Genomic DNA, 20,658 nt, shown 5'->3' with positions numbered 1-20,658 from the left:
CGAGAAATAATTCTGAATCACCACTTTTTCTTTCTTTTCTTTGCATATAAAAATGCAATAATATATCAAAATTGGACATTCAGATTTAAAAAAACAAAAAGACGAGTGTTTTTTCTGATCTAACTTAAAAAAAATATTTACTTTTTTTTAAAATTATTTTGTGGAAATTATCGATCGTCAGTGATTATTTCAACCAAATTGTTGGTCGAGTGCGGCATTAGTGCCTTTACGTAAGCGTGGGAATATTATATCGACAACATGTAGACATCTTTCTGTTTTTTTTTCTTCTTTTTGGACAGAGAGATTATCCCTTTCTTTTGATAAAAAATTTTTAATTTAAAAAAAATGTTTTTGAACTTTTTTTTTTTATTTTATAGAATAATATTTGTGGAATAATTTTTACTTTGTTTATACTTTTTAAATTATTTAAAATATTTAAATTATTAAATTACTAGAGAAAATAGAAATCACGACATTTTTTTTAAATACCCTCTGTCCATTTTTTCTTTTGTTTTACATGTAACTTTCTAATTTTGACGTTCGTTTCAATGATTTAGAAAAATCTTTTTAAAAATTTTTTTTGAGTTTTTTTCAATCGAAAAATATTTTTTTTTTCTTATTTAAGTTTCTTAAAAAGATTTCATTCAAACGTACGCCGTGTACATGCTAATATTGCTGCGTACACATAAATGATAACAGATATCTAGCAATTTTTTTTGAACGAGACATTTAAATTCAAAAATTCTTTTCAATTTACCAACTTTTGGTTAAGTTTTCCTTTTTTGTTTTAATTGAGTAAATTATCAAAATTGCTAAATATCAAGAGTTAAAGATGGTTGTGGAGTGTGTGCGCACTTACCTTCAATTTGTTAAACAAAAAACACGAAAAACTTTACAAACAAAAGTAAGAATTTCAAGGAAAATTTTTTTTTCAAATTTTCAAATTATGGAAAAATTGGTTCGAAATTCAACTCTGAATAAACAGATTGTAGGTTTAAAATTTAAATTCAATTAGTTTAGATAATTTTGAAGAAGAATTTCGTTTAGTGAAAAATCTGCTCTATTTCTATTTATTTACATTTCTTTTTATTTAAACTAGAAGATATTGAAAAAAATATTTTGGGAATATTTTGAAAACAATGTTTTGAAAATATTTTGAAAAAAGGCTTTGGAAATATTTTGAAAAAATACTTTGGAAATATTTTGAAAAAAGGCTTTGGAAATATTTTGAGAAAAATACTTTAGAAATATTTTGAAAAAAAGCTTTGGAAATATTTTGAAGAAAAATACTTTGGAAATAGTTTGAAAAGAGAAATGAAAAAATAGTTTTTAACATTTAAAAAAGAACGGATTTTTGGTGTTTGTGAGATTGTTTGTGAATACCACAACAAAACATCTTTAGCTCTGGAATGTTTGCGAATTTAATAGAGAACGAAAACTTACCCAGTCTTGTTGTCGGCGCTGGCGACCTGTGGCATCGCCATTTCAGGCATTTCGGTGATTTTTTGCTGTTGAAGTCCCGATGGTCCGGCTTCATCACACGGCAGGGATACATTAACAAACGTCGTCGGTTCAACTGTTCGATTGTTAGGGTCTTCCTCATTCTCCTCTTTCACAGGTAGTCCTATTGCCAAAAAAAAAGAGAAAGAAGAAATTAGTCTCCAGTAATGCGAATTTTCAAATTTGTTTTAATCTTATTTGAGCGATTCTAAGTGAACTGATTTCAATAAAAAAAAATTCGATTTTAAGGGAAATTGTTCTATTTAAATTGCAATAATAACTTCTAGAAATGAAATTGATAAATTTTCTCTTTGACTTTTAGAAAAATTAAGCAATTTTAATTTTTATTTAGTGAATTTTGAAGCTTTATGTGTACTTTTCAATTACAAAACTTATTCTTTTTTTAAAAAAAATTATTCAACTTCTCTTTTAAAAATAAACGTTATTTTTCAATTTTTACAGAAACTACCTCTTGTTTTACTTTTTTATCATTTTTATTCGAAAGCTGAGATTTTTTCCAGTAAATTATGTAAAGTTAAAAAATGGGACAACAATAGATTTTGAATAAAATAAACAAAAAGAATTTAAAATGTTGTTTTTTTTTCTTTTCTTGAAAATCGATTGTTGTCCCATTTTTAAAGTTTACAAAATTGGAAAAAATTTCAGCTTTCTAATGAAAATGATAAAAAATTTAAAAAAAGGGAGTTTCTGTAAAAATTTGAAAAATAAGGTTCATTTTTGAAAAAAGAGGGACATTTTCAACTATTTCAAGAAAATGATTTAAATCTCCCATAAAATTATTTTTATAGTAATTTTTTTAAAAAAAGAATCAGAAAATATTTTGACCTTTTTGAAATTTTTATTTTTCTTAAAAAATTGATAGATTTTACAAACCATTTGTAATTTAGAATTTGTAATGTAGAAAATATGTTTTTAAAACTACAAAAAAATGTCCGAATGAAAAAATGGATTTTTACTACTTTTGTAGCATTTTTTTCTTTCGGCAATTTCTTTGCGGATACAAAAATATATTTTCTACAAAATTACGAATGAATATCAAAATTTAATAATTTTTAAGAAAAATAAAAATTCAAAAAGGGTGAAAATATTCTCTGACCATTGAATTCCTCTCAAAAATTACTATAAAAATAATTTTATGAAAGACTTAAATTACAGGGATCACAGTGATTTTTTCATGTAACATTCAATAAAAAAGGGAATTTTATTTTTTAAAAAAGGGGATTCAGTTTTTTTCCAAAAAGGGGAATTTTAAAATTAAGTAAAAATTATTGTATTATAGAGCATAAAATTTATTTTAACCCTTTAAAGCCCGAATTATTTTCACCGATTCGATTTCAACCACACTTGGTATATAATGGTTTTTGGGGTCGCTGATTGCGAATATGAAGTCAAAATTGCAAAATTCAAAATGGCGGATCCAATATGGCGGACGAAAAAATAAAAAATAATGGGATTTATATGAAACTTGTCACTCGGGGGTTCTTGAGGTCGCTGATTACGAATATGAAGTTAAAATTGCAAAATTCAAAATGGCGGATCCAATATGGAGGACAAAAAAAATTAAAAAATAATGGTAACGATATTCAAGTAAATCCTATTTAATTTTTAATTCTCGTCCGCCATATTGGATCCGCCATTTTGAATTTTGCAATTTTGACTTCATATTCGTAATCAGCGACCCCAAAAACCCCCGAGTAACAAGTTTTTAACGAATCTGATTAATTTTTTTAAATTTTTTCGTCCGTCATAGGAGAAAATGTATCTTGACACTTTTTTTATTTATTATTATTTTATTTATTTATTATTATTTTTTTACTTTTGTTTTTTTTTAATTATTTGCTGGAAGAGTTTTACTAGAGCTAAGAATTTAAAATTTTTAGTAATATGTATTAGTTTCAAAGTTATGATGACTTTAATGCATTTGTGGTACAGCGTATGTACCACTGGGCGTTAAAGGGTTAAAGAAGGAAAAAAAGGGGGAAAAAGAGGAAAAACCTTATTAGGTAAAAAAGGAGACCAACTGTGATCCCTGTAAATGAAATTAAAATATTTAGAAATTATTTTCACTTTATGAAAAAAGCTCTTTTTTTTACCATCGTCCGCATCACATTCGTCATCGGACTCGTTCTCCTCGTCTTCATCAGAGTCCTCATCGACTTCGTGATGACCAACGTTCGCTGATTGATTTTGTGAGATTTGGTCGTGTGTGGATTGTGTACTGGTACCAGGTACTGCCTGTATCGTTTGAACAGAACTGCCACTGGTGTCCATTGGTACTGAGGTCATTGGTTGATTTGTGGTGGAAATAATGATGGGCATACCGAGGCCCATATTGTCCATCATTCCCATGCCCATGTTATTTTGATGCGAAACTTGCATCACACTCTCATCTAATCTATTTTCACTAGCCTGTTGCTCCTGCTTCATTATACTCTGAAAAATTCAAATACATTGTTAAAAAAAACGAGAAAAAAATCCAAACGATCCGAAAATTCAAAATTAAAAACCATTCAAAAAATAAGTATTTTTTGAAAAAAAATTTTTTTACCGAATTGAGGACTTCCGTTACGTAACCCTGTTTGTCCTGCATATCGACGTCGTCGAGCCATTGTAAAAGCTGCTTTTCGGCGTTTGCAGTCGTATTCCAAAATTGATAAAATAATTCTAGTTTATACATACAGTCGTCACATATTTTCTTAGGTAATTTGTCTTCTCTTGATACCTGAAACAAAACAATTTCTTTGTTAGCAAAATATTTTCTATATATAAACATTATTTTTTCGGTAAAAAACTTTCTTTACGGAATTATTAATTAATCTTTCTGTACAAATTAATTGATTAATCTTTCTGTAAAGATTAAGTTATAAATCTTTTTGTAAAGATAATTAATTTATAAATCTTTTTGTAAAGAATAATTTATAAATCTTTTCGTAAAGATTAACTAATTAATTTACAAATCTTTTTGTAAAGATTAATTTATAGTTGGAATATTAAATGAAATTTCCCCGACTCAATAAAATAAAGAAGCCGCTCGAATAGCAGTTTTGTTATTAAACGCTATTACGAGAAAAGAATTGTAAAAATTTAATGAAGTCTGATCGAAACTTTGCAAAGTGAAATGATCAATAATTCGCCTTCGAACGCGAGTTGCGACAGGCATCAATAAAACACGACGAATGTTAAAACAGACAGACATCTGTTGAGTACAATATACAGGTGGTTGTTGGCAAATTTGATCAATTTTTCAAAAAAAAGGCGAAAAAAAATATATTTCCCCGAATAAAAAAAAGAAAATATCAACGGCCTTTTTTTCTCAAGCCAAGTAGACAAAGGGCTTTCGCGAAATGGTGGACAGTTCATTGAAGTGATAGGGAGAGAGAAAGAGACAGAATCGATCTCTTCGTATAGACGCCATTGAAAGCCGCACACGAGAAAATTCTACCGCATTTTCGGCGGTAAATAAAAATAAAATAAAATCACAAAGACAAATGTTTACAATTCCGCTCAATTTTCAGAAGAAATTTTCAACCCGAATTTTAGTACAAAAAAATAGAAAAAAATTGAAATAAAAGAAAAAAGGTCAAATTATTTACCTATTTTCAATAATAATATTTACTAAAGAAAAAACAAACTCGAATTAAAAAAAAACTAAAAAAGAAAAGGGAAAATTGAATTTTACGGCATGTTTGGCTAAAAACGATTCATGGCGTCGGTGAAACAAAAGAAATTGGGAGGGGAATAAGAACGACGCTTAAAACGTGAAAATCCGCCTTCAATTTGCAAATAAAAGGATTTCACAATAGAGGGATCAATAGCTATTAGAATGAATAATAGAGACGTTGTGAAAAGAAACAATTAAGGTGAGTGTACATGAGATAAAATTCCTTAAACTTTATTTCACAGCAAAATGGCGGAAGGCCTTATAAACGGTGGCGTAGTTGGCTTACCTTGACCGGTAGACAAGAGGCAATTTTCAGGAACACTTGTCTCACATCACCATCATCTTCGAAAATTGATATTCCGACACGGTCTTTCACTAGACACAAACGACACAAGTCCAAATAGTCGAGGGACGACATTTTTTTATTTGTAAAAACGCCAGTTCGAACGCAAGCCGCGCCCGTAGACGCGAACACAATTTCGATCCAAGCCGGAGAGGAACCGCCGCCGAGCGTCGTTATTCAGGTCTTGTTCGTTTTGATGACGTTTCGGTTACTTCCGGTAAGATTCGGCTTATTTCGACCAGCTCAATCGTGGATTTCCGTCATGCTTCGTGTTCAAGTGCTCTATCGATTCGTTTTTTAGGGGGGAGGTGAATATCCGGTTAGGTAACTGAATTTGAATATATGAATTGAATGAAAAAAATCTTTTTTTTAATTGTTTTAAAACCCCTTTACTTGGGAGATAAGAAGTTTTTTAAATTTGGATAAAAAGAGGTTAAGAATAATTTAAGGCTGTACTTTTTTTTATGGAAAAATTTATTTAGAATTTTCATGAACATAATAAACTATACAATTAAAATAAATTATCGATGATGAAAAAGAAAAGAATAAAGAGGAAAAATTACGTTGTCGTTGATAAACTTTCAGATTCCACTGGAATTGAATTTTTTTCGAGAAATTTGTTATGTAGACATTCAACGCACTGTTTTTTCTTCAGATGATTGACCATCAGTTTTAATTTACACACCTGAAAAAAATCAATTTCATTTTATTATTCAGGCAATTAAATTTATATAAAGAGTCATTTGACAACGTTACCTGAGGTCAGGGAATTGTGGGAAAAGTCAAGAATTTTTATTTAAAGTACTGGAAAAATTTTTAGAATGGAAAAGAAAATTCTGAATTTTTGTGTCTTTTTTTATTTGTCTTATATATTTAATTAATTATTGAAAATAATAGATTTATAGAAGAATTTTAGTTAAGAACACTAAATAAATTCTTCGAAGAAATTTAACTATTTTCAAAAATAATAAAAATTTCACAGGAATTGTATTATTTAGAAATCTTTTTCATAATCAATTATTTTCAAAAGTAATAAAATTCTTCTTCGAAGAAATTCAATTATGTTCGAAAATATAAAAAAAAATTCTAGTCAAAATTTCAATTATCTTTAAAAATAATAAAATTCTACGCAATTCAATTATTTTTAAAAATTTTATTAAAATTCGTCAAAAGAATTCAATTATTTAAAAAAATTAATAAATTTATTTGCAATAATTCAATTACATTTTCATAAATAATAAAATTCTTCGCAAAAATTCAATTATTTTCAAAAATTTGAAAAAATTCTTGGCGAAATTTCAATTATCTTTAAAAATATTAAAATTCTTCTCTGAAATTCATTTATTTTCAAAAATTTTAATAAAATTCTTGGCAAAATTTCAATTATTTTAAAAAAATTTCCTTAATTTAATGATTTTTAATATCTACTATTTTAATAATTTAATAAAAGTTTTAACAAAAATTCAATTATTATATTTTAAAAATTTGTTAAAAATCTTTTCAAAAATTCAATTAATGTTAAAAATTTTAATTAAATTCTTAGCAAGATCGCAATTATTTTTTATAATTTATAAAATATTTTGCAGGAATTTAATTGTCTTAAAGAATTTGAATAAAATTCTTCGCGAAAATTTTATTATTTTGAAAAATTTCAATAGAATTTTTTATAAGAAAAAAAATTTAATTTCAAATACTTTGATAAAATTTGAATTTTTCCTAAATAATAAAATTCTTTATGCAGAAATTCAATTACATTTTGAGAAAATTTTGATTAAATTCTTTATGAGAATTGAAATATTTTCAGTACAATTTTAATTAAATTAATTTATTATTTAATTAAATTTCTCAAAAAAATTCAATTATTTTCAAAAATATTAATTAAATTCTTAGCAAAAAAGAAATTTAATTATTTTAAAGAATTTTAATAAAATTTTTTGCAGAAATTCAATTATTATCATAAATAATAAACTTCTTTATTTTAGGAATTCAATTTTTTCATAAATAATAAAAATATCACATGAATTCAATTATTTACAAATTTTTTATAAATTTCTTCGCAATAATTCAATTATTTTCATAACTAATACAATTTTTTTTACAAAAATTCAATTATTTTTATAAATAAAACTCATCCCAGAATTTAAATTATTTTTAATCCAATTTTAATCAAACACCCCGAAAAATGTAATTATTCTTAAATATTTTATTAAAATTCGTCGAAAAAATTCAATTATTTAAAAACTTGTTGATAAAATTCTTTATAAGAATTTAATTTTCAGAAACATTCAATTATTTATTTTTGTATTTAAATAATTGAATTCTCGTAGAATTTTCTGTTAAAAATTAATTAAAAAATTAATTTCAGTTAAAATTTTAGATAATAATTGAAAATTAAAAGCATTATATCGTGAATTTTTTGGAATAATTGAATTTTGAAAAGGTTTCAAATTAAAATCTTTAAAAATTTGAATTTTTCATACTTTTAACTAACAATTCTGTAGAATTAATTTTTTAGAAAAAGTTTAATTGAATTTGTTTTTGAAATTATTTCATATTTTTATTTTCTAATATGTATTTAATTGAAGAATTTCAGAATAATGGAAATTTGCGTAAAATTGAATTGTAGACAAATAGCTTAAAAAATTCTCAAGGAAGAACTTTTTCAAAAATTATTAAAAATAATCTAATCATTTATAGAGTAAATCAGAATATTCTTTAGGTTCAGGGAAAAAGTGAAAATTTTTTCCGGAAATGATTTCAGAAAATTTGTCTCCTTTTTCGAAATTGAGATAAATAATTGAAACCATTGAAACAAACCTTGGTATCAAGTCGTTTGTTTATTCCCCTTAATTTATTTAATAATGGTCGTAAATCTTTAGATTGTTTTCGTTGTTTGGTGATTTCATTACTTTCCCGTCTTTGCGCATTGCGCCTTATTTTTAAACACACATGACATCTTGAATTGAAAGTTCTGCATAAAATTAAACACATATCGGAGTGACTGTAAATATAAAAATCGAAATTATAATTTACCATCAAACAATTAAATAATTGCAATTAAATTATTTTATTCATTGACATTAAAATTGTAAAAATCGAAATAGAAACTCACTTATTTTGATCAAATCCAATTCCCAAGCACCATTTGAAACTTTCCATTTTACGAAGACCTTTGCAAACATCTGCAAATAAATTTAATGTGATCTTGTGTTGAATAAATTTAACAGCTTCATAGCCCACGGAAATCTGCAAAAAAAATCGATGTTTATAATATTAAATTTTTTAATTTCAGTTTAGAATTAATTCTATAGATTCTATGAGTCTATAAATTTTTAAATCCTTTTTTGGAAAACTTAAAGAATAAAATACTTAAAAACTAAAAATGAAAATTATTAAATCTTGTATAAAAATTGATAAAATAATGTTGACAACTGACCGTTGTTGTTAAATCCTTGTCAACCAGGAGAAAAATGGGAAATTTCCTCTTAATACAATATTGCGTGAATAAAAGTTTATTCTCATCCATTAATTGATATGCCCATCCTCTTGGAAGAGGTTTTTGTTTCAAATCGTCCATTAATTTCAAAAAAGTATAAACTCCGTCACTCATTGTCAAAGTTGTTTTCACATTTTGAATCGGTTCAATAATTTTTTGCTTCAATTGTATCGTATTATTCATCGAATTTTCCTCAATTGAAATTATCGGCTCTCTTGGAAGTTGCGAATTTGCAAGTGTAATTAACTTTTTTCCAATTGACGGAATTGACTGGACAGATTTTGATTTTACCGTCAAGGGAATATTTAATTTCGATTTGGGTAAAATTGGAATCATCTTTGATTGATAATTTAGTGCTGGTGAAGTGATTTTACGAAGTGAAACGAATTTCGGAGTTTTTTGAGCAAGTGACGTTACGTTTGTAATTATGGGATAAATTTTTGGAGATGAAACGCAATTTTGTGATGAAATAAGTGATGATGATGATGATGATGATGGAGAAGAAGAAGAATTAGAAGTGGAAGAAATATTTGTCGAAGAAACGGGAGTAACAGGTGAGTAAACAGAAATTGTATTCGGTTCCGTAGCGACGAGTAAAACACGATTTTTTTCCGGTTCCAATTGTAGAATTTGAGATAATTGATTACTCTCCCCTCTTTTATCGGAATTAATCGAATAAGGTGCGAATTTGACATTTTTATGATCGTGCTTAATTGGCTGAATTGATTTTTCCTTCGCTTTTTTATTTTCTTTAAATGAATTAGTCATTTTCGCGTATTCATTATTATTTTCCGGTTGCAATAATGATTTGCTTATATACGAGTGATCCTGATCAACAACATTCGTTTCTAATCGGTTCAAATTTTCTCTCGATTTTTCTGTTGTGTTGAAAATCTGTAAAGTAAAGAAAAAATTATTAGAAAATCGGAAAATATGATTATAAGTAAAAACTAGTGCAGGATGGTCACAATTTTCAGTTTATCAATTTCCCTGAAATTTTCCTGACATTAAAATTATTTTCCCTGACAAAATTCATTTTATAGGGAAATATGAAAGTTTACAGAAAATGTGTAAAATTGATGATTTTTATTAATTTCTAAAAATTACAACTATAAACCCTGTTCCAAACTTTAATTATTTTCTATAATTTTTAACTAAACTTTACTTTATTTATTCTTAATTCTCCTGACAAAAAATTTGTCTTCTTGTCATTTCCCTGATAGTGGAAAATAAATACCTGATTTTTTTCATTTTCCAATTCCTTGGCACTTAGGGGAAGAGCTTTGATTTTTAAAACCCAATTCCACAGTGGAAGTGTACATATATTTTGCTGTGAAGATTTCTCACTAATGCACTTCTTAATATCCGACTCTTTGAAATGTAAATCACAAATTTTGTATGTATTGACATTATTTACAAAATCTTCCAAAACTGGATGAATTTTAATAATTGCCTCATTCCATTTTAATCGTAATTCCTGTAACTGAAATATTAATTTCAAAGAAAATGCACTTTCTATTTATTTTCTTTTGAAGAAAATTTAAATACCTTTGGAGCTGAGAAAAAAGCTCTTTGTGCCAAAAATTCCTTATCGTATTTTGCATTTTCTGTAATGCACAGTAAACAAACGTTCTCTTGACTCATTGTCTACAAGTCAATAAACACACACTCAAAACATTATAAATATCTTTTTTAGAGTTTATATTCTTAAATACTAACTTTTTTTTAGTATAAATTTATAAAAATAAATTTGAGTAAAGAAACAATAGAATTCACAAACAAAACAACAATCAGCTGTCACGATTGCAGCGCCAACTTTTGGCGGGAACCTTAATCAGATTCAAAACTTCGGTTATTTTCGTCAATGTTCGGATCGTTCCGATCTTCTTTTTCGGCATTTTCAACAAAAGTTAGGTTAGAATTTTTTATTTGCATGCAGATAAAGCAACACGTGTTTTAATTTTATACGTTTTGTTATCATAAATCTTACCTTTTGTAAATTGTTTAATATTAAACAAAGTAATTAGAATAATGCCGCGAACTAGAAAAACATCTGAGAAAGAAGAGGAAATCAAGCCGGGTAAGTTTGATAAATTATTATTTGATTGTGTAAAATTCATTGTTAGAATTTCGTAAGTCGTAACGGTTAAATATAACATTTTAAGACTAAATACTTGCAATATATAGAATTCCTGAACTTTCCAGAGTATTTAATATAATTATTTTCATTCAAACTTTAGTAGAATTTTAATTTAGACCTTTTTTTGAATAGTTTATTTTCTAGTTTGTTGTATTTTTCTTGAAAAAGAACAGTTTGTTTTTAATTGTTATAGTTTATAGGAAAATAAGAATTGATTGAAATAGAATACTTTTATTTGCTCGAATACCTTTGAGAAAGTCGAGAAAGTTCAGGACTTTTCCTGAAATTCAATTATGTTCAAAAGTATAAAAAAATTCTCTTAAAAAATTTCAATTTTTATTATTTTTATAAATAATAAAATTCTTCTCTGAAATTAAATTATTTTCAAAAATTTTAATAAATCTCTTAGTAATAATTCCATTATTTTCATAAAATATACAATTTTTTACAGAGATTCAATTATTTTCGTAAATAATAAAATTCTTTTTAGAAATTCAATTATTTTCACAAATAATAAATCTCGTCTTAGAATTTTATTTATTTTTAATTCAATTTTAATTAAATTCCTCGAAAAATGTAAATATTCTTAAAAATTGTACTATAAAATTTGTCAAAATAATTCAATTATTTATAAATTTATTTATTGATAAAATTCTTTATGAGAACATTTAATACAAGTTTTTACTTTTTCTGCAGTTCGTAAAACCCGACAGACGGTCTTGATTTCTGATTCTCCAGTGAGACGAAGTACACGTATAAAACATGTAGTGGATTCTTCACCGGAATCAGAAAAATCAATTACATCTAAACGTGAATTTCGTAAGAAGAATCCAAATCCGGATAAATATCCTACACCTGGTCGAGTTTTAAGGTTTGTTTTTTGTTTTTGTTCTCTGTTCGAATTTTGTTTGAAATATTAAAAAAGTACCGAGGTTTAATATTCAAATACTTTACAGACATCGATCACCATCCAATGATATTGAGAATTCGCCTCAAGCAACCAGGAAATTAAGGTTTGTATACTTGAGGCAAAAATTTAGATTTTTATTTAAAAAAATTGACCGTAAATTATTGATTTCCTTTTTTTGATTTACAGAAAACGTGCTTCCCCTGAAATTACAAATATTGGAGATAGTACAACTCGTTCAACAAGATATTCAAGGTTTGTGTCTAGAAAAGTATTTTAAGTCCTTTAGAAAAACGACAGATTACATTTTCAATTTTTCTTTTTTAATTTTTTTTATAAAAGAGAATTGAAAAAGAAAGAAAATTCAAATTGAAATGTTTAATTTTCTTTAATAGACGCAATAAATTGTCGGAATCGGAAGACCAAAGTCCTCCACCGCCTGTGACACGCAAAACAAGAGGAAAATCTGTTGCTGACGAGGATGATTCTGTCAGTAAGAAAAAAGCATCTTCGAAGAGTCGAAAGCGGGTAATGTCAGTTCCCGTCGAAGCTTCATTGTTAGAAGAGGATAAAACTGACTACGGTAAATTAATTCTTTCTCATCAATTAATAATACAGGGCTCGAACAGTTTTTTTGAAAAAAGGTCCGTAAAGACTGTAATTTGATTTATAAAAGACGAAAAGTTGGTAAATTGTACGATATAATTTGGAGAATTTTAGAGAAATTACAAATTATTGGAGAAATTCAATTGTTTTCAAAAGTAATAAAATTATTCCAAAATTTTTCATTTTTGGTCCGTAAAGTCCGTATTTAACTATTTTTTAATACTTTCACTGGTTCTAGCCCTGATCCTACGAATTATTTTATTCATTAATAATATAACATTTCTTTTCTAAACAGATGAAACCTTGGAGAAATCAATTGTGGAAGAGACCGACGATTCAATAATTATTGTCGACGAAATTAACAGCATCAAATCAGTTGTGAAAAAGAAGGAGAAAGTCCATGCTATGGAGAAGAATTTAATGAAACGTCTCATGTCGCATAAATTGAACTTCAGTTCTAATGACAGTCAACAGGAATTGAAGAAAGATTCGTCAATAAAGAAGGAAACGTCTTTAATTGATTTGGATTTATCGAAAAATGAAGATAAGGACAAAACTGTTGAGGAGGAATATTTTTGTGAACCGATGGAGGTTGACACGTCTATTTTAAATGCCATGAATGATGCGGCGACTAAAAATCAAAATGTCGATAATTCGGAAAAAATCGAAGTTCCCGAGAGAATGGATCGTAATTTTAAACCGAGAAACAGTATGATTGAAAGTGGCAGTGAAAAACATTTGATCACAAAATCTCGATACAGTTTGGGAAATAAAATACCAAACAAAATTGTCATCGATGAAATAAAGAATAGACGTCAGGAAGAAAAAAATAAGAAATCATTGAGATCTACCGAAAATTTAGAATCAAAATCAGACGAAAAGGATGAAAATATTTCTTCAAAGAGAGAATCTTCGGAGAAGAGATTATCCACCGAGAAGAGAAAATCACTTAAATCTACTGAAAATTTAGAATCAAAATCAGACGAAAAGGATGAAAATATTTCTTCAAAGAGAGAATCTTCGGAGAAGAGACTGTCCACCGAGAAGAGAAAATCACTTAAATCTACTGAAAATTTAGAATCAAAATCAGACGAAAAGGATGAAAATATTTCTTCAAAGAGAGAATCTTCGGAGAAGAGACTTTCCATTGAGAAGAGAAAATCAATTCTCAATAATTCAGTGAAGAATTCACTTTCAAAATCGCCGTCCTTTCATCTTTTGGTCACACCAGATAAAGAGGAATTTCTCAAGTCAAACAAAGAGGAAATTTCCAAGTCAACTGAGAGAAATTTATTGAAAAGCCATGAGAAAATTAATAGAAAACGAAAGAGAAGAAGCAGTGATGATTACGATACTTCCAATAATGATTTTGAACTCACAATGTACGAATACGATTCTCCAGAGGAGAGAGTTAATTCTCCTTCTCACTCGAACAAAAATAAATCCAACACAATATTGGAGGAAGAAATAATTCCCGATTCCGAGGAAGAGGAGAAAGAAAAGGAACCCGATTCCAAATTTTTGGATAACATTCTCAAAAGAAGTAAATCGAAATCGTTAAGTGGCTCTGAGATTGTGTCGAAAAAAACAAGAGGTTTTAAATCTCTAGATAGAATGAGTTTGGAAACTTTAAATTCCTTTGATGGTAAACGTGAAATATCTGAGGGAAAAAAGAATAATTTAAATAAAAGCAAAGTGGAGAGTGGTGAGAATTCATTATTGTCGGAAGAAATTTCTTCCGGTGAAGAAACTGTGGAATTTGTTAAAAATACCCGAAAAAGTCAAGGCGACAGTAAAACTCCAACACCGAAGAAAAGATTGTCAAATGTGGAAAGTGCTAAGGATGAGAAATCATTATTACCGGACGAAGAGGAATCTTCTGGTGATGAGACAATGGAGACTGTTAAAAGTACTCGAAAAAGTCAAGGCGACAAGAAAACTCCAACGGCGAAGAAAAGATTGTCAAATTTGGAAAGTGCTAAGGATGAGAAATCATTATTACCGGACGAAGAGGAATCTTCTGGTGATGAGACAATGGAGACTGTTAAAAGTACTCGAAAAAGTCAAGGCGACAAGAAAACTTCATCGGCGAAGAAAAGATTGTCAAATTTGGAAAGTGCTAAGGATGGGAAATCATTATTACCGGACGAAGAGGAATCTTCTGGTGATGAGACAATGGAGACTGTTAAAAGTACTCGAAAAAGTCAAGGCGACAAGAAAACTTCATCGGCGAAGAAAAGATTGTCAAATTTGGAAAGTGCTAAGGATGGGAATTCATTATTATCGGACGGGGAGGAATCTTCTGATCAAGAGACAATGGAAACTGTTAAAAATATTCGAAAAAGTCAAAATAAAACTCCAACACCGAAAAAGAGATCTTCAAATGTGGAAAGCAGTAGAAAATCAAGTTCGAGGGGAAAATTGGATGAAACTGGGGATTCTGTCTCGAGGATTCCCACTTTTATGTTCAGTCAAACAAGCGAAAGTGAGGTGAGTGAATAACGAAGTACTAGAAAAATTATCAAATTTCAAAATTCGTTTAAAAAAAAATGCAACGAATTTTACCTTAAATTTTTTTCTATTTCTGACAATAATTTAATTTAATAATTTTAATGAATTTATTTATAAATTTTAAAGAACTTAACATTTTGAAAAATTTTAATAATTCAGATTCTACTGAAATTAGTTTAATTTTTTAATAAATAATTTTTAACATCTACTATAATAAATTTTTTCAAAAGAATTCAATTATTAAAAAAAAAAGAATTTAATAAAATTCTACGCAAACATTTAATTATTTTCATAAATAACAAAAATTTCACAGAAATTCAATTATTTACAAATATTTTATAAATTTGTTCGCAATAATTCAATTATTATCATAAACAATAAAATTTTTTTACAGAATTTTTTATAAATAATAAAATTTCTTATAGAATTCAAATATTTACAATTTTTTTTTCAAATTTCTTCTTAATAATTTAATTTCTTTCATAATTAATAACAATTTTTTAAAGGGATTCAATTATTTTCATAAAAATAATAATATTCTTCATAGGAATTCAATTATTTTTATCAATATTAAAACTCATCGTAGAATTTCAATTATTTTCAATATAATTTTAATTCAATTCCTTTAAAAATTTTATTAAAATTTGTCGAATGAATTCAATTATTAATAAATTTGTTGATAAAATTCTTCATAAGAATTCAATTTTAAGAAACATTATTTTAATTATTTAATAAATCATTTATTTCTCTATTTAAATAATTAAATTATCGTAGAATTATCAAATAAAAATTGATTTAAAAATGAATTTTAGATAAGAATTGAATACAATTATTTTCATTAAATTTTTCGAAAAATGTAATTATTCTTAAAAATTTTATTAAAATTCGTCAAAAGAATTGAATTATTTAAAAATTTGTTCATAAAATTCTCGTAGGATTTTTGAATAAAAATTGATTTAAAAATGAACTTAAATTTAAAAAATTTTAATAATTAAAATTCTTCTGAAATTAGTTATATTTTTTAATAGATATTTAATTAATTATAAAAACTAATGGATTCATAGAAAATTTTAGTTTAAAACACTAAAAAAATTGTATTTTTGAGAAGTTACAAATGATTTGCAGAAATTCAATTATTATCAGAAGTAATAAAATTCTTCGCCGAAATTCAATTTTATTCAGAAATATAATAAAATTCTCTTCAAAATTTAGATAAATAATAAAATTTGTTACAGAAATTTAATTTATTTTCATAAATAATAAAAATTTCTCATGTTATTCAATTATTTACAAATTTTTAAAAAGATTTCTTCTCAATAATTCAATTATTTTCATAAATGATAAAACTTTTTGTAGGTATTCAATTATTTTTGTAAATAATAATATTCTGTATAGGAATTCAATTATTTTCATCAATAATGAAATTTATCGTAGAATTTTTATTATTTTGCATACAATTTTAGTCGATTTCCTCGAAAAATGTTATTATTCTTAAAATTTTTATTAAAATTCATCAAAAAAATTCAATTATTTAAAAATTTTTTGATAATGTTCTTCATAAGAATTCAATTTTAAGAAACATTCAATTATTAAATAAATAATTAATTTTTGTATTAAAATATTTAAATTCTCGTAGGTAGAATTTTCTAATAAAAATTGAGTAAAAAATGAATTTTAGCAATAATTTCTTTTTAAATAATTTAATTGAAGATTTTAAAAAACTTAAATTTAAAAAAATGTTATTAATTCCAATTCTGTTGAAATTAGTTACGATTTTTAATATATATTTTAAATTAATTTTAAAAAATATTGGATCTATAGAAAATTAAAAAATTTTAGTTAAAAACACTAAAAAATGGAATTTTTGAGAATAATTATAAATGATTTGCAGAAATTCAATTATTATCAGAAGTAATAAAATTCATCGCATTTCTTACAGAAATTCAATTATTTTCATGAATAATAAAATTCAATAGTTTTCGTAATTTAATTATTTTCATGAATAATAAAAATTTCACAGTAATTCAATTATTTGCCAATTTTCTATAAATTTTTTCGCAATAATTCCATTATTTTTAAAAATAATAAAATTCTTTTAAGGAATCATCGCAGAATTTCAATTATTTTTAATACAATTTTCATTAAATTTCTTGAAAAATGTAATTATTCTTAAAAATTTTATGAAAATTCGTCGAAAGAATTCAATTATTTAAAAATTTGTTGATAAAATTCTTTATGAGAATTCAATTTCGAGAAACATTTAATTATTTATATTTGTATTTAAATAATTGAATTCTCGTAGAGAATTCAATTAATTTCCTAATAAAAATTGTCTAAAAAAGTCATTTCAGTTAAAATTTTAGTGAAAACTTTGTCTGGAAATCAGAGAAAAGTCAGGGAAAAACAAAATTAAATTTTCCTGGCAACCCTGATAAATTTTTTCTAATTTACATTTTCTAATTTACTTTGTCATTTACAGGAAACTGGCGAAGACGCTTCCAGGAGTATTGACTCAGATATAGCTCGAGAATACAATCTCAGTGGTAAAAGTAATTTAAAATATTCCGATGATGATGTTCCTGGAGATAATTGTCGAGACTCAGAAACGGAGCGTTCAGACTCCGAAGATGAGGGATCGGATTTAGCTGATTTTATTGCCGATGATGACGAGGAAGAGGAAAGCGAAGATTCCGAAACGGAGCATTACGAGGAAGTTGATGTTAATGAAAGTAAGAAGGGAGCTGAGAAGGTCGAAATCGTCGATGAAGAAGATGAGGAAAAAGAAAGTGATGATGATGACGAAGAGGAAGATGATGATGAGAAAGAAGCTCGTCCTGAAGAAGTCGATAATAAAGAAGTTGATAACAAAGAAGGAGATAATGAAGAAAGTGATGATGAAGAAGATGATAATGAAGAAAGTGAAGAAGTTAACAACAAAGAAGCAGATGATGACGACGAAAGCGAAGAATCCGTTTTCGCAGACGATTTAAAATCATCTCTTCAATTGTATAAATCGAAACTGACGAAAAAAGGAAAAGATGATGAAAAAGAAGTCGAAAAAGAGAAAAGAAATATTTCACTGGAAAATAAAGAGGAAAAAGTTTCCAAGTCAAAATCGAAGAAAGAAAACGAAGAAGAAGAAATAGATGAAGAAACTTCTTCCGATGAAGCGGAAACTACCAATAAAAAGAATCTCCTCTTATCAAGTCCCGTTTTATCAAAAAGCAGATCGGACAGGTCTCTAAGCGACGAAGAGGAAAAGACCAAAAAGCACAAAGAATCTCCAAACCTTGAAAAATCGTTAGTTGAACCAAAACGAAAGAAGAAAAATAAACGTGAACTTAAATCGACAGCCTCTAAAGTACCAGTTGCTTCTTCGACTCATTATGAATTATCCGACGCCGACGATGAAGAACCAGAAACTCTCAGTTTTGCCGAAGGTCTCCTACGTGCCGCCGATGAAATGAAGAAAAAAGCCCAAAGTATCAAAGAAGGCATCAAGGGAAAGGAAGATCGTAAGAAAAAGAAGAAATCTAACGAGGATAATATAAGAAAAACAAAATCCGACGAAATGAAACGTCTACCAGATGACGTACTCCAAGATCTCGAGGATGTTCCAAGACCAAATAAACGGCAGAAAATGTTGAAAAAAGAAAATATCGATTCACCATCACGTGGAACACAACAACCACGTCCTGGACCTTCAACACGAAGACCTACTCTCAATTCCGTGAGTTCATTTGGCAGTACAACTGAATTTGAAATTGTCAATTTACAAAAGGAGAAGAAACAAAAAACACAAAGTTCATTGGCAATGAAATGGTTTAAGCAGAGAATGTTGGCGCGTAATGCTCGTCAACCAATCTCAGTTTATCTCAATCAACAGAAAAAACGAAGAGCTGCTAATAAAGAATATCATTCCAACTAAAAAAAAATCAATCATTTCAATTCGATTCGATAAAAATGTGAATATTTTTTTCGATAAAAAAGTCAATGTCAATAATTATTTTTTTATTTTCATGTTTTATTGTTTATATTCAGAGAAAACATTGTGATTTTCGTTAATAGTTTATTATATCGAGGAATGTTAGTGTTCTGTTCCATTATTTTATAAAAATAATCTTGTTTCATAATTATTACAACAAATTTAGTATTTTTGTGTTGGTACATTAAAATAAATAAATATAACTCGCTGTGACTGAAAATATTTTTTCAGCGAGAAAATTATAATGACGGACGAAAAGTTTATTAAAATATGTAATAAAATGTTGAAAATTTTTGTAATAAATAATAAAAATTATGTCATATGTAATTATATTGTTTTCGATTAACAAATAATTAAATTACCTTTTTTTACGCGAGATAAATGCAAAAATTTAATTATTTTTCGAAAATAATTGACAAACAGATTTAAAAAATTAGGAAATAAAAAAATTTTTCGTTTTGGAAATATTTTTTTAATTATTAAAAATAAATATTTGTTTAAATAAATATTTATTTCTGTAAGTAGACAGATTTACAAATAATTTAATATTAAATTTATTAAGATATTGAAAATAAGGCTAAAAATTTTTTATTATTTTGGAGTTAATTTTATTTAAATTAGAATATTTCAAGTTTTATACTAATAATAATAATAATAATAATAATAATAATTTTTTTTCTTATTAATATTAATTATTCTTTTTATTATTAATTAATTTTTCAATTAATTAACTATAATTTAATTAATAAACTTTGAATAGTAAGAAAAATTACAATAATGATTTATTTGAAATTTGGCGCCATGTTCATTTTTAGTTTTCTAACGTTGGCTAAACTGACATGCGCCGATGCGCGCGCACGCCTTGCAGCTAGCGTCACTTGCCTTGCGCAGCTCTCGTAGCTCACGTGACATTTTGTTCTCTTTAGTTTGCTTCAGTTTGTCGTAGTTTTTCATATTAAAAATGTAATTTCATTAATATATATTGAACAAATTCAAGTGCAATCGGTAATTCTGATGTGAATATAATCTATTTGTGCAGATGTCATTGTGGATGACAACGATTCTGATGGATTCGGAGCTTCTTTTGTGTCGAGATCATCGGGTTGCATGGAACGCATGCTTCATGATGCCATGCCGGTATGTTTATTTTGAATATTAATATTCGACAATATAGTTTATTTAACTACTAGGATCTTTTATTTCTGTATTTCTTGTATTTTGTTTGATATTTGCGATCGAGATTTTTGCATTCTAACATAACCTATTTTCGCAACATTGTTGTATGCTTTGTGCAATTGAGGGTGAAATTTTGTCAAATTTTTTTTCGTGTCGCATTGCAAAATTTTATAAAGTATATTGTTTATTAATGGCTGGTGGCAAATTATCCATTTCTTTAAATTATGGATTATGTCGTTCGTTATAAATATTAAGAAACGTGGGGTTTTTTATGAGTAGGACAAAAGGGTTTTCAAAACGTGTAAGAACTTG

At 26.7% G+C, this 20,658-nt stretch overlaps 3 protein-coding genes across 18 annotated transcripts in view; 1 reads left to right on the top strand and 2 right to left on the bottom strand.

The window, feature by feature from the left end:
- Positions 1-5,736, bottom strand: part of LOC122511474 (zinc finger and SCAN domain-containing protein 2-like) — a 98,067-nt gene extending 92,331 nt beyond the window's left edge. For 5 of the 16 annotated variants that reach the window (XM_043626717.1, XM_043626719.1, XM_043626715.1 and 2 more), the window contains exons 1-4: positions 5,469-5,732; positions 4,070-4,243; positions 3,615-3,954; positions 1,444-1,624 (exon numbers count right to left, since the gene is read on the bottom strand). In XM_043626717.1, the coding sequence (XP_043482652.1) occupies positions 1,444-1,624; positions 3,615-3,954; positions 4,070-4,243; positions 5,469-5,600 (827 nt within the window). In that variant the 5' untranslated portion in view covers positions 5,601-5,732. Of the gene's footprint in view, positions 1-1,443; positions 1,625-3,614; positions 3,955-4,069; positions 4,244-5,468 lie in introns of all 16 variants that reach the window. The other 11 variants (XM_043626724.1, XM_043626721.1, XM_043626723.1 and 8 more) reach the window with 5 other exon arrangements.
- Positions 5,737-5,985: 249 nt separating this feature from the next.
- Positions 5,986-10,833, bottom strand: LOC122511476. The gene is made up of 6 exons (XM_043626726.1): positions 10,570-10,833; positions 10,259-10,504; positions 8,962-9,915; positions 8,638-8,771; positions 8,343-8,526; positions 5,986-6,210 (listed from the first exon to the last, which is right to left on the bottom strand). The coding sequence occupies exons 1-6, from the start codon at positions 10,663-10,665 to the stop codon at positions 6,085-6,087; spliced, it is 1,740 nt and encodes a 579-aa protein (XP_043482661.1). The 5' UTR covers positions 10,666-10,833; the 3' UTR covers positions 5,986-6,084.
- A 101-nt stretch (positions 10,834-10,934) lies between these two features.
- Positions 10,935-19,120, top strand: LOC122511473 (stress response protein NST1-like). The gene is made up of 7 exons (XM_043626708.1): positions 10,935-11,101; positions 11,858-12,032; positions 12,118-12,174; positions 12,258-12,323; positions 12,464-12,651; positions 12,970-15,164; positions 17,665-19,120. The coding sequence occupies exons 1-7, from the start codon at positions 11,053-11,055 to the stop codon at positions 19,111-19,113; spliced, it is 4,179 nt and encodes a 1,392-aa protein (XP_043482643.1). The 5' UTR covers positions 10,935-11,052; the 3' UTR covers positions 19,114-19,120.
- The last annotated feature ends 1,538 nt before the right edge of the window (positions 19,121-20,658 follow it).

The sequence above is a fragment of the Leptopilina heterotoma genome, unplaced genomic scaffold, assembly GCF_015476425.1.
Source record: "Leptopilina heterotoma isolate Lh14 unplaced genomic scaffold, ASM1547642v1 Lhet_83, whole genome shotgun sequence".
In the NCBI taxonomy this organism is placed as follows: domain Eukaryota; kingdom Metazoa; phylum Arthropoda; class Insecta; order Hymenoptera; family Figitidae; genus Leptopilina; species Leptopilina heterotoma.
The sequence above is the reverse complement of the archived record's forward strand: the minus strand, read 5'-3'. Positions and strand labels throughout refer to the sequence as shown.

What these genes read in the sequence shown, in the direction of transcription:
- LOC122511473 (XM_043626708.1), top strand. Translation starts at nt 11,053, where the DNA reads ATGCCGCGAACTAGAAAAACATCTGAGAAAGAAGAGGAAATCAAGCCG. An exon ending in AGAAGAGGAAATCAAGCCGG is followed by an intron (nt 11,102 to 11,857) that starts GTAAGTTTGATA and finishes CTTTTTCTGCAG; the next exon opens with TTCGTAAAACCCGACAGACG. An exon ending in AGAGGATAAAACTGACTACG is followed by an intron (nt 12,652 to 12,969) that starts GTAAATTAATTC and finishes TTTTCTAAACAG; the next exon opens with ATGAAACCTTGGAGAAATCA.
- LOC122511476 (XM_043626726.1), bottom strand. Translation starts at nt 10,665, where the DNA reads ATGAGTCAAGAGAACGTTTGTTTACTGTGCATTACAGAAAATGCAAAA. An exon ending in ATTGGATTTGATCAAAATAA is followed by an intron (nt 8,527 to 8,637) that starts GTGAGTTTCTAT and finishes TTATATTTACAG; the next exon opens with TCACTCCGATATGTGTTTAA. An exon ending in ACAAACGACTTGATACCAAG is followed by an intron (nt 6,211 to 8,342) that starts GTTTGTTTCAAT and finishes GATTTTTTTCAG; the next exon opens with GTGTGTAAATTAAAACTGAT.